Consider the following 13,861-nt stretch of genomic DNA (forward strand, 5'->3'; position numbering starts at 1 on the left):
TGATAACGAATACGCTGTCCGTTTTTCAATATTGAAAACGACGAATCCTGAATAGGGGACTTTTTTGATATATTGATCGAATTCGCTTGAAACTTGTTACTCAGAGGTTTTAGGAATCATCGGAATCGTTTGAAACTCATTACTCGGGAGTTTTTGAGGTCGCCGATTACGAATCCAGTGTCGGTTTTTCAAAATTAAAAATGGGGGATGCAATATGGCGAATTTTTAAAATGTGTCCAAAAATTGTTAACCTCTAAATGGAACTAACAATTTGTTTCTCACGGCAAGTACATTGATCTCAATTAATTCTTGATCTTGTGGAACACTGTATCTTCTCATACAACTAATATGAACTAAAGTTTCGGTGATTCTATACACCACTTTTCCTTCCGAAGGTCTCCTGTACCGCAAATATTTCTTCAAAGATTTAATAACGATTCAATAATTTACTAACCAAAGCACCTCTATTCTCTAGGTATAAATATGTGAGCATAAAAAACCCCGAAACGTACTTGAATACTTTAATATCAAACATACAAAAATTGTACTAAAAAATGCCTCACATATTTCATTTCTTTAAGATTTGCTACTAAATTCTCCATTTCAACAAAGTCTTCTGTCATATTTGCACTTAAAACACCTTAAGCAAAAGCCAAGCCGAAAATTTAAAGCTCACTGAGTGCAGAATAAAACCGATGGTATGTCTCAAAAGCAAAGTAAAGCCATGTTCACACATCCATACACACATACATACGAACACCCGTTTGTTTGAGTTTGTTCGTACAAAAAACTTGCTGTGTTTCGTTGATTTGCTTTGCATGTCAATTTTAATTAGATAATGGTGAATGTCATTTTAACACCACACTAAAATGAATGAAGCGACACGACATGAGAACGGTGTGAAGAGCAAAGAAGAGCGTGCATTGAAGGATAGCAGAGGTGTGCAAGCATTCCATGAATACATCAATCATACGCCCTGTTGAACAATTAAAGGCGTCAGAGAAATGAGTGAGAGAGAGTGAAATAAAACTGATTAAATATGGAACTAAGAGAGATGATGTGAAACTGTGCCAAAAACTGTGCTGAACTTTAAAATTAGAATTACTTTTAATGCCGGTAGGTGGTGCCATAAACGAGGTATTCTGGAATGGTATCGAATTATAGTCGATAGGTGGCGCTGAGTTCAAGTTAGTAGTAAAACTTTATTATAATGTATAAAGAGAAAATCAATATGAAAAAAAACGATATGATCTGAAAGAATCGATATAAAAACAGCTGAATTATAGAAGAACAAAGCAGTTAGGTCTTATTCTTGCTATTTAATGATCTCGAGTGGCTCTTGGTTCAAACTTTTGCCATGAAACACTATATCTCTTTACTTGACCTGTCAGATATAGGAATTGGAGATCTTGTAGAGGTTCTGTGGTTCTTTATATATTCTTCAAAATACCGGAACACCTCAGATCAACACTATTATCGAAGAAAAAGAGATATCGTTCCATTTTCCATTTCAAATTAATTATGAGGAATTGGAGTCAAGGAATTCACTGGAAGAATACATATCGTTTTCTCTCTTTCCTCATATCATACAATCTCATAGACTGTAATAAAAAAAAAAATGCAAGTCCCTCCTCATTCGCTACAGAGCAAACTCATTATGTTGAAGTAGGAAATACGTATAAGTATAAATGCCAAAATAGAATATGAAAATAGCACAAATAACAATAAAAGATGGCAACAATAAAATTAAGCAACAAATGTGAATGAGCATAACAAAGCGAATATTACGAATTATAAAGATAAGAAAATATAAAGAAAGCAGAGAAAAAAAGCTTTAAGCGCTTATAAGCCGCATAATCATAAGCAAATTAGGCTATAATGGAATGGGTAATATGGCGTACGCAAAAAGGGGAAGCAAAGAACATAGCTCAAAAGCCAATTATAAGAATAAACATGAAAGTGAGTAGACACATGCTAGGATATATGTATATGGTTGGAAAGGAAGTACCCAGTAGAAAAATGGAAACTTATGTCGAGACAGTAAAGAAATTGGGAGCTTTTGGGTGTTCCACTTGTTCAATGACGAATTTCTAACTAGTTTGGAACTATAGAAAAATTACATAAAAGGGTATCAAATGAAGCTCTTCGGAGTAGTACAGTGGTATATTCATTTCCCCGCTGATTTCATTGGAAAAAGGCCAGCAACTTGTACTAGAAATAGTTATTTTTGAAATAGATGAACTAACTAAGGCTAGAACTTTTACAAGTGGAGTTTCCTACAGACCATCCACACTCATGTCTATGAATATCTATGTTCTTATACCACTTAAGCATCACTGACAAATGACATCTGCTTGAGGATCTTCACGCTCGACACCAGCAACAGCAAGTGAGTGTTGAGTGTCAGCGACGTATGCTAAGTATGAAGGCATACATACATTCATATGCCCTTATGTTTTTGTAATTTTTTGTAGTTATGCTTATTTGATACATTTTTCTGTTTTGTTGATTTTTATTTTTTATTTTTTTGCTCGCTATGACAGCGCTAAATTATATACAAGTACTAAAAAATAATATCACATGTATGTGTGAGGGAATGTGTGGCAACGCCGACAAGTGCTAATGTAAGCCATAACAAGCGTCGACTCACAAACTCTTTGCAAACAGACATGGACATGGACATGGAAATGGATGTGTGTGTATGTGTCTCTACAGTAACTTAATAAGTATCGCAGTAAGCTCATATGCCGTGGAGTACTTGCCTTTACCAAGTGGTAAATTTATTGTGTTCTTGGCTGGTATAAGAGAGACTAAAATTGGATGGAAATTGTATAGAATCAAACCTGCCGCGACCTTAATACTGATTACTTCGATCTGAATATTTTATATGGAAAAAAAGTCACTTTCCTAACCCTTTAAAACCCTCAACATATCTCCACAAACGTCGTCTCGAACTAACACCACTACCAATAGTAGACAAAGTTGTCAAGGTATCTCGTGAGAACTCGCAAAATCCGAGCTGAGATGGCATTTGCGTCGCCTCTTCTTGAGAGCTTGTGATATGATCTGTGTGTTTAAGGTGGTCTTTGTTAAGGTCATTGAAGAATCGATAAGCCGTTAATTGATCTTATGACAAAATTTTCAGCAATCAAGACAGTCGTCAGACTGAATCCATAGGCATAAGGCCCGTAAGTCTAATGGTAAGTCTAATGGTAAGTCTAATAATGGTTCCTGGACTCGATTTTGAGAAAACTATTTTGAGGGAAAATCTTCTATTCGATAATATCATCCTTAATATTAGCATTATTGGCTCTAAAGATCTGTACTTTAACTTTTGAGAGCAGAGGAAGTCCAGATAACATCCATGATTTAACCACTATTTATATTTTTCGTCTTCACTTTTTTCTAGGAAAATATTGAATCTTCTTAAGAACTTAAGAAGTTCTTAACCACGGTTTACATTCTGGGTTGTGGACATGTCTGCGCCCCAAATCAACAAGTCGGTTCTTCATTAATTTCTGACCTTTTCAGATATTCAGATTGTTTAGAATAATTTTTAAGTATAAGATCGGGGTTAAAAAAAATTGCGAAATATTTTCCTATACCTATTTAGATGCTTCTCTTAGAATAAAATTCTTCAGTGAACACTATAGCTTTTGTTTTAAAAATAATCTTAGGATATCTCCTCCACTGTAGGCTGCTTATTTAGAGGATCTTAGAGTTCCAGTTCGTCGATCACTACAGTAAACCGCTTACACTACTTTGAGATTAGGAAACTTCAGAAAACCTACAGACATGCTGAGCTATTAAGTTTTCTAATTTTTTTTGAGGATGAAGAGTCTAATAATTGTATCTCTTTGATGGATTAAATCTTCCGAGAACTATTTCAGAACTACCAATCTAAACAAAGATTACTTATAAATTCACATTTTTTAAGGTTAGCCTATTGAACTCACTACATCTACCTTTAAATTAGAAGAACATCGACTAAAGAAAGAACCGCACTTAACACCAGTTCAAAGCTAAATATGTACCGAGTGAATGCTAAATTACCCACTAAATTTCACCAAAGGATAACTGAATATGTCAGCAGTCAACTCAAGCTCGTATATGTGAGAAACTAAGTGTCTTGAAACAACGCTGTCAGAACGCTGACAGCTGTTTTACATGTGCCGACATAGTGTGAAGAAAAAGAAAGAAAAATTCGGATACAAAAACTAAGCAGGCAAAGGGGAGAGCAGAAAAGAAAATTCGCTTGAAACATAGAAAAAAAGTGGCTTGAAAAGAATTTCACAAAAAAACCAAAAAGAAAGAAGAAAGAACGAAAGTATGAAAGTATGAAGGATAAGATTAAGGCCAACCGCCAGTCAGTCAACTAGCAGCTGGCACAGACATGTCGCGCCTTTTGTGTCTCACTTTGCCTTAGTATTAGTATGTGTAAGTGTGTGTGTATGAGTTTGTGAGTGGCATATGCAAAGTGAGCTTATGATTATATATATAAAGCTCCAGCCATTGAGCAGCAGTCAGCGCAGGGTACACGTAGATGAGTAGTTGACGTTGAAGAAAAAGCGCTTGGAGCAAGGTAAAACGCAGCGCACGTCGTCTATGGCGTTAAGGATACACACAGCTCTGTGTCTTAAGTCCGCTCCGGGCCTCATCCCTCTCCTGTTCCAACGCTTTCCTTTCCTCACATCGAAAATGTTGAACTTTTTAAACGGATGAAAGTGATAAGCTTCACAATTTTTCTTGCTGCTTTTGGTGGAAGAATTCTTTTTTTTTTAGTCAAAAGTGTATAAATCAGCGACGACACAAAGCAACCATAAAGCAAAATCGCATAAAAATATTATAAATATACATACATATTTCTGTATATTATATAACTAAATAAGCGCGCAGCATTTAACTACAAGTGAAGAGAAGATTCTTCTTTTTTTTTTTGTTGCGTGAAAAAATATGCTGAAAGTTGCTGGCAGTGGGCGGCTTGAAACTTTCAAATTCATATAAATAAGTGTCACTGACAGCAATGGCGTAAGTCACAGTGCAAGCGTAAAATGAAATAAGTTAAACAGCTTAGCAGCATTCCACCCTTTCTTCCATCTATTATGAGAGTTCTTTTTTGCAATTCGTGCAACAACTCCGCCCTCGCAATTTAGCTGAATGCCAAAGAAGATGGTGCCAAAGTACAAAAAGTAGAAGACTTTCTGCTTCTACGCTTTATCGAAAGTTGACTCGGTTGGCTCTGGCAGTTGTCACTGCTTGATGTTGAGACTTTATTTCTTCATTTACTTTATTCTACTGTATTTATTTATACCGCGACGTAGGAACAGAGATTCGACCCAGCTATAGCTATCAAAACAAAATTTTATATTTTTAGGGCACTTCCTGCTTGGTTACTCGGCTGATCGGCTGGCAGAGACAAACCTCGAAAATGAAAGAGCCTCTCATAAAATCGGTGAACTGTTCGGAGTCATCTTAAAATATATTTTAGCGTTTTACATTGCTCGAGCAATCTTGTGGTAGACTCCCGACCTATCAATCAATTCCAATTAATTTATTTTTTTTTAATTCTTGATTTGGCGTTATAACTGATTACAAAGCAATTTCAAGTAACTCAGTTGTTTATTCATAATTCGAAACACCAAATGTAGTCAAAGTTGCTCTTCCAACGTAGAAAAAACCAGTCACTTTCTCAACTAACCTCAGCAAGATAGGCATTGTACGTCACACGTACATCCATCAAAGTTGGATACTCCAGCTCTGCAGTACTTCAGTTGAGAGGTCTATCAATCATTCGCCGAATCTTTCTCAGTATTACTGTATCTGAGCGGATGGGAGATGAAAAGAAGAATTTATTAAGAATTAATTAAGTACTTCATCCTAATCAATTATTTTTCAGTCAAAAATATCACTTGTTGAGGAGTCTCCTTAAAGTTTCTGGGCTGGCAGTGCTAATGACTCAACATTAGAAAAGAACGCATTAAAAATCTTCTAGACTTGGGACTCCAGATCTTCAGTTCTTACGTGGAGAGGCCCATAAATCATTCACCGAATCTTTCTCGCTATCACTGCCAGCTCAGTGTAGGAGAGATGAAAGAAATTTATTGAGATTTAGTAAGGTTTTTTGCCGGATCCATTTCTTATCGGTCCAAAATAATAACTTTATTGGAGTGAGTGTGGAATTTCTAAGCTGAAAGGGCTGGATTCAGGATGGATGAAATTTTGACGAAATTCAAGCTATGACTAACTAAGAGTGATAGCTAACTAAAGATTTGACTATTTATTGGATGACTTCGGATTCATATTTTGTTCTCATTTACCAAAGAACAGATTTGGTTCTATATCCGATCCAGAATAGGACAACAGTTATCTAAACTGTGACAAACTGAATTGAAACCAGAAAAACGCAGAGTCTATAAGTTTTCCAATTTTAGGGAGAAGGATGTTAGATTAGTAGATTCCTTTGGGAATTCAAAGAGGTGGTTAATGTCGTGCAGGGGATCTTTAGACACAGGACATCTGTTTAGTCCATTATCCTGGTACTGTAAAGCATTTTCATTAAACGTGATCCCTTTAACCTAAGGCATTAGTAATGAGGTTAGGAATCTTATAGGACGGAGACTGCTTTAGATGTATGATGAAGACGAGGTGGAAACATCAAGAAATTTCCTCCTCCACTGTCCAGCGTTCGTAAGATTAAGTCTGGAACATCTCGGTAGCTCCACCCTTGACGAACCAAGCGAACTTGCTAGAATGGATATCAGCTGTCTCGTAAAATCTGTGATAGCGCCTAAGCGCGTCGGAGTCTTTTGGACCACCGCATTTAGGTGTCCAAGTGGGATCCTGGGAACCAAGCGAACTGGCTAGAATAGACAGCAGCCACCTCGTCAAATCTGTGATAGATTCTAAGCGCTTTGGAGTCTTTTGGACTGTCGCATTTAGCTGCTCAAGTGGAATTCTTCGGGACAGGGTCAGCCTCTGCACCGAACTTAACTTAACTAAGTTTCTTAAGACAGTGTCCAAGATCTGATAAATAAAGGATCGATTATTTCAATCATTTTTATGTTGGAACTAAAAGAAAAGTTTAAGAGCCCTACCAAAAAGTACCCTTCATCTTCGACTTTGAGAAATTATTCCATTATATACAACCTGCCTACGTGCACCTTTCAACCACCACACTGCCATCACCAGAAATCTTTCTACGCATAATAGCAGCACAAATAACCCACAAACAAATTAGCGGTCGAAAACAATGACCCAGAAAAAATCGCGGTAAGAAAATGAGCTATTTTAAAAAATATTTCCCTAAAAGCAAACCTGCGAACCCGCACACAAAAGCGCATAAAAACTTGAACATTAAAAAATATCAAAAATGAAATAACTCAAAGAGGAGCGAGCGAAAATAATTTTGTGTCGCCAAGAAATGTGGCGAAAAACTTTTTACGGCCGTTGCAAGAAGAAAAAAATTGGTGGCACGGCAACAAACTGTTGTAAATCACACAGAATGCCCAAATGGCCAAGTAGTCAAAATGCGAACAACAACAAAGAACCAAGGCTGCAGCTGCTGCCATCTTCATAGTGGCGCTCTTCCTCATCCTCAACGCCAACATACTTTTGTTTACTTGTGCCACTTGGCGGGCGCGCGCGCAAACGCGCTGTCAGTGCCATTTTCTAATTTTCACTTGCCAACCAACCAACCAGCCAGTCAGCCAGGCAAACAACCAAATAAACAAACAAACCAACTTGAAATTGGAGCAGCAGCAGCGCAAGTGGGGCAGCGAGGTATTAAAGGGGGGGAGTGCTATTGGTGCGACCACCGCGTTGTCCTTCATTGCGACGCCACAGCAACTAAGTGGCAATGTAGGCACCAGTCACCGCTGCTGTGCATACAATAACTTTGACATGCACACAATAAATTTGTTGTTGTTGTTGGCCCTCGGTAGCCAGCGTCAAGCGTGAGCTTCAACCGCACAGCTGTTGCCTTGAGAGTGGCTAGCCAACTGATGGTGCTGCCATCAGTGGACGGCCGGCGACCATTTGCACGCTTTCACCATTATCACTTTTTCAATATAAATATGGACCACCAACGCCTCAGCGCCACCACCGCCGAAGTGCCTTGAAATGCACCTGCCACTGTACTTGAGTGAAAATAAAAAAAAAAATAATATTTGTCTATACTCATTCACACGCTCTTCATGCACTTATTCTTCTTCTTTTTTCAATCTTCTTCTTATACATTTTTTTCTCACTCTCTCTCTCTCTCTCTTTCTCTATTTTACAGAGTGGATTTTCGTCCAGGTCGTGGGATTTATGACTTGCAAATAAAAAACACCTCATACAATCGCGATAATGGCCGTTTCGAGTGTCGGATCAAGGCCAAAGGCACCGGTGCCGATGTACATCAGGAATTTTACAATTTGACAGTTTTGACACCGCCACATCCGCCGATGATAACACCGGGCAACATTGCCATTGCCACTGAGGATAAACCGTTAGAATTGACTTGCAGCAGCGTTGGCGGCTCACCGGATCCAACGATAACGTAAGTAAAGTGAAAATGGTAAAGTGAAAAATTTGTATGACTTGAACGACAGCTCGGTCGGTCAGTGGATAGGCAAGTAAATATGTATATTTAGTCTCAGTAAAGATACACAGCGATGACACACTCAGAGAGCTAGAGAGAGATATGTAGACTTACCACATACATATACACTTGCATACATTGGTTTGAAAATAATTTGTGAAACGGAAAAATTGTAGAAGTGAAAAACTGAAAGACTCAGTGGACAGAATGTGATAAAATTATTAGCGTTACAGTAATACAATAATCTAATACTCAGGAGTAAATGAGTCTTTTATTTTATTAAATTAATTTATCGCAAAATCCGTAAATATTTGCCGAGTTTCTCTAACTCTCAGTCCCTTCGTTCGATTGTCTTTATATGACATAACTCTTTATTTACTCAGAGGTAGTATCGTACTTTACTTAATATACTTGAGAAATGCACGAGCAGAAATATCAAAATATTAGATTAGCGTTCGTTTCCATCTAGATGGCAACTTCATAATATCCCCCTTCGTAGAAGCACCCTCCTTATTTGCGAAGAACTCGGACAGCCACTTTTCCCAAGCCACTTTTAAGTTCAACTTTACACCATCAGTGGCGTTCGCGATGGACAGGAACAGATGGTAATCACTTGGCGGTATGTCCGGGCTATATGGTGGATGCGATAAAACCTCCCATCCGAACTCCCGTAGCTTCTGACGAGTCACCAACGAAGTGTGTGGTCTGCCGTTGTCTTGGTGGAACACTGCACCCTTCCTGTTGGCCAATTCTGGACGCTTCTGGTCGATCGCTGTCCAGTTGTTCGCAGTCGAGGGTAGAATTAAGCGTCTGGCCATATGGGAGCAGCTCATAGTGGATGATTCACTTCCAATCCCACCAAACGCACATCAAAACCTTCCTGGCCGTCAATCCCGGCTTGGTCACTGTTTGGGATGATTCAACCAAACATCAAGCTTTTTTGTGTATCCAGCCTTCTGCAGATGGTTTCAAATGGTTTGGTGACTAACTCCCATCTCCTGGGCGATGACACGAGATGCCACATGCCGGTCTAACTCGATGTTTTCCAGGATTTGATCGGTATTCGTCGTCACAGGTCTTCCGTAGGCTGGGTTATCCATGGTGTCGTTTTCACCCGCTCTGTATCGACGAAACCATTCCTCAGCAATTCGAAGTGATAGAGTACCATCCCCCAAACACCATTAATCTAAAAGGTGGAAATTTGTATAGCCTATTGTACACTTAAACTCCTTTTGTCAAACAGCTCATACCATTTTCCAAAAAAAAAAATATTAACTCGATATTTCAAACTTTTCTGCCTTCCAAACGTTGTAAACTCGTCTTACACACCATAATGTTTTTGGTGTTTATGGTGATAGAACCGTCTTCATTAGTCAAACATGACAGTAATATTTGAAAATTCTTCTGCCGTTCTGAAAACCTATCCTAATTCAAAATATATCTGTCGGTTAGACAACTCAACGAAGTTTAATTAGAAAAATAATAAACTCAAGAGTTTGTTAAACACAACAATGACAATATCTCTTAAAAAAAACATTAAACTCCGAGTTTGTTAGATAGCTCAATGTAAACAAAAAGATATTTACAAAAAATTTTAAATTAAACTCAGAGTTTCTTAAACACTTATAAGCAAATACCTTGATTTATACGAAAAAATTTTGACTATTAAACTCATGAATATTTAAAAATTCAAAGAAATTCTTATACAAAAATTTCGCCTCATGCCATGAGTTTATTAAACTCTATAATAAAAACACCTTTCATAAAATTAGGTACACATTTTTTTGAACACATCAATGAAAGCAACAAGTATTCATACTATATTAAACTCGTTACTGCAATAAACTCAGTTAAACTGTTCTATGAAGAAAGCTCTATATTAAATATATGAATATTTCTCCTCTTTAAAACAAAACTTGAATTTTCTTAAATAAAGTAATGAAAATAACTCGTATTCATAATATATTAAACTCTATTTGGTAAATTGCTCTTATTAACCCAAGCTCAAAGTTTCTTAAACTCGTCCATTAAAACAACTCCTACTGATTTAATATTAAACTCGGAGTTTATTAACCACCACAAAGGAACGGGTCATTTCATAAATAGAGATATCAAAATATACTGAAATTTCCTTAAACACCCTAATGAACCCAATAGAATTCATTCATACAATCAAATGTATAGTTAAACTCAGAATTTCTCAAACCTCACGAAATATATTTCGAAACCTTCATTATCCACATTGAGAATGTTAAACTTGAGTTTCTTAAGCACCAAAAACTCGTTATTAATGTAAACTCATTAGTTTCTTAAACACTTAGAGAAAGCATTTACTACTTATTGAACTGCAGACTAATTTCCTCCGTCGTAGTGACTTCATATCGAATCTATGCTAGTTTTTTCCGTCTGTTAAGAGCTGAATACCTTAAAAGTGAAAATGTCTAACTAAGAGGGTCTCATTAGACTGAAAATTGTGTATCTAAAAAGGCCTCATTAGTGGCAGTCCAAAAATATGCCTATGAAATCACCACTCTACCTGAAATGGCTGTGATGGCACACAAAATCCATTGTCGAAATATCCATTGCACTAGAGATTCGTATAACGAAATTTAAACCATAATTTTTCTCTGCATCACAAACTACACACTGCACCAACACCGCAAACCTACCGCCAGCAAGTACTCCATGCATATAAGTACGAGTATGTACGCATCTGCTAGATTTCGCTCAGCTAAATTGAGCCTAAGCCATCAACTGTTGTAGGAAAAGCAAAAGCAAAGCAAGTTAAGGTCAAAATGAAATTAAAAGTAAACGTAAATTGATTGACTTCGAAAATTATGTTGACTTAAGAACAAAGTGAGAGATCAGAAGCGGAATTTTTCATATAACGTATACGCAATGGCGTACATTATGAAAGAGAAATAGAAGTGAAATTTGCGGTGGTTTGCAAATAAAGCTAGGAAGTTTAAAACATTTGAAGAAATTTTGTAAACTGATGTTTGCTGCACGTGTAGCGACTGTTTATTAATTATTTATTTTAGTATTTTTCATTTACTTTTAGGTGGTGGGTGGAATAATAAGAATGCTCTTTAACAGGAACCATCTGAGACCGGTGGATTTCTTCCACGGTATTAAAAATAAGATATCATAGCTTAATCTGTACCAATACAGCGACCCTACTTTGTAGACGGTTGCGTGAGTCCAAATTAGGACACCTAAAGTTTACGAAAAGTACTTCTTCTATACTTTTAATAAAGCAGGCAGCTGTTCCTTTTAACTTTATTTAAAACCTCAGACCCCTCTAATTGACCAGTTTTAAAAATATTTGCAATATATTGTAGGCGAATAAGAGTAGAACCATACTATAGTATAAGTATTCATTATCCATCAAAATGCGATTCTACTAACAATTTTTAGTAGAATATAGAACAGAATATATATCGTTGAACATATATATAGTAATTAGTACATATATCATAACAGGAATTCAGAAACAGCTACTCTAGATATATGACTTATGAAAATATATGAAAACCTGTTAAATGGAAGATTCAAGTAAATAGGGCTGAGTTCATGAAACAATCTACACAATCGTTCGACCTCAACACCATAGAAAAAATGGATTAACATAAAGAAAGATGAAATGATGCGTTATGGCATACCTTATGTTAAGGATCTATGAAAGAAATTATAGCAATCCAATCGAACGTATCCGCGACCCCGAGAACCCCCAATTAACGAGTTTCAAGCGAAGTCGATGAATTTTTCAAAATAGCGTCCACCATATTGGATTCGCCATTATGAATTTCGAAAAACCGACACCGGATTCGTAATCCGCGACCTGCAGAACCCATAAGTAGCGAATTTCAAGTGAATCCGATGAATTTTTCAAAATAGCATCCGCCATATTGGATCCGCCGTTTTGAATTTTGAAAAACGGACACTGGATTCGTAATCAGCGACTCCGAGAACCCCCAAGTAGCGAATTTCAAGCGAATTCTATGAATTTTTCAAAATACCGTCCGTAATATTGGATCCGTCATTTTGAATTTTGAAAAACCGACACTGGATTCGTAATCAGCGGCTCCGAGAACCCCCTAAATAGCGAATTTCAAGTGAATCCGATGAATTTTTCAAAATAGCATCCGCCATATTGGATCCGCCAATTTGAATTTTGAAAAACGGACACTGGATTCATAATCAGCGACTCCGAGAACCCCCAAGTAGCGAATTTCAAGCGAATCCGATGCATTTTTCAAAATATCGTCCGCTATATTGGATCCGTCATTTTAAATTTTGAAAAACCAACGCCGGATTCGTAATCAGCGACCCCGTAAACCCCCAAGTAACGTGTTTCAAGCGAATCCGATGAATTTTTCCAAATGGCGTACGCTATATTGGATCTGCCGTTTTAAATTTTGAAAAACCGACACCGGATCGAACGTATCAGCGACCCCGAGAACCCCCAATTAACGAGTTTCAAGCGAAGTCGATGAATTTATTTGAATTGAGTCCGCCATTGGACCCGTCATGTTGAATTTTGAAAAACACCGGATTCGTAATCAGCGACTCCGAGAACCTGCAAGTAACGAGTTTCAAGGGAATTCAATGATGACCTCGGAAGTGGGTTCAGCGGGTTCAGTGACTGTGTAATCATTCACGTCCAGCTTTCTATAGTACAGTTTTTAGATATTTTTACTACAACTGACAACTCACGCTATATATGGTACGACTTCTTCGAGAGTTTTCAAATGACCAAAATACCAGAATATAAAATATTTCTGAGGAAGGTGTTCGTCTATACTCTGAGTATTTATTTCTTTCACTATTTACTCGATCGTACTGTATTAAAGAAATAGCATCATCATCGTTAAATGAATTTAAGAAATCTGTACTAGATCTCGTTAATCTAAAATATATTCAAATATAGATATATATATATACAGTAGATGACTTGTCTTAATTCGGAGTGGGCTGATTGCTTTAAATTCGAATTAGATATTTTCCAACGAGTATCAATTTCTAACACAGACACAAACCACTCTCCTCAGTTTCCAACTCTTCAAAAGCAACGCCAGAAAGAATCACTGAAGCCACAGCGACATTAAGACTTAATTAAAAAGAAATGAGCAACGAAAAGTAAAACGATTTGCCACAAAAACACAAATACACAAACGTCTACAAAAAAAAAAAAAAAAAACAACACAAACATAGAAAGCGCAGCAGAAGATAGTCAAGTCGAACAAGAAATTCGATAAATTATTTCGTAATTTCGACTAA

General features: G+C 37.1%; 1 protein-coding gene across 1 annotated transcript in view; it reads left to right on the forward strand.

Moving 5' to 3' along the window:
* LOC105216405 (neural cell adhesion molecule 1-B) overlaps positions 1-13,861 on the forward strand; it is a 292,270-nt gene that overhangs the window by 210,837 nt on the left and 67,572 nt on the right. The window contains exon 3 of the mRNA XM_054227219.1: positions 8,279-8,539. Coding sequence (XP_054083194.1) covers positions 8,279-8,539 — 261 coding nt within the window. The remainder of the gene's footprint in view (positions 1-8,278; positions 8,540-13,861) is intronic.

This window comes from Zeugodacus cucurbitae, chromosome 3 (genome assembly GCF_028554725.1).
Source record: "Zeugodacus cucurbitae isolate PBARC_wt_2022May chromosome 3, idZeuCucr1.2, whole genome shotgun sequence".
Classification (NCBI taxonomy): Eukaryota; Metazoa; Arthropoda; class Insecta; order Diptera; family Tephritidae; genus Zeugodacus; species Zeugodacus cucurbitae.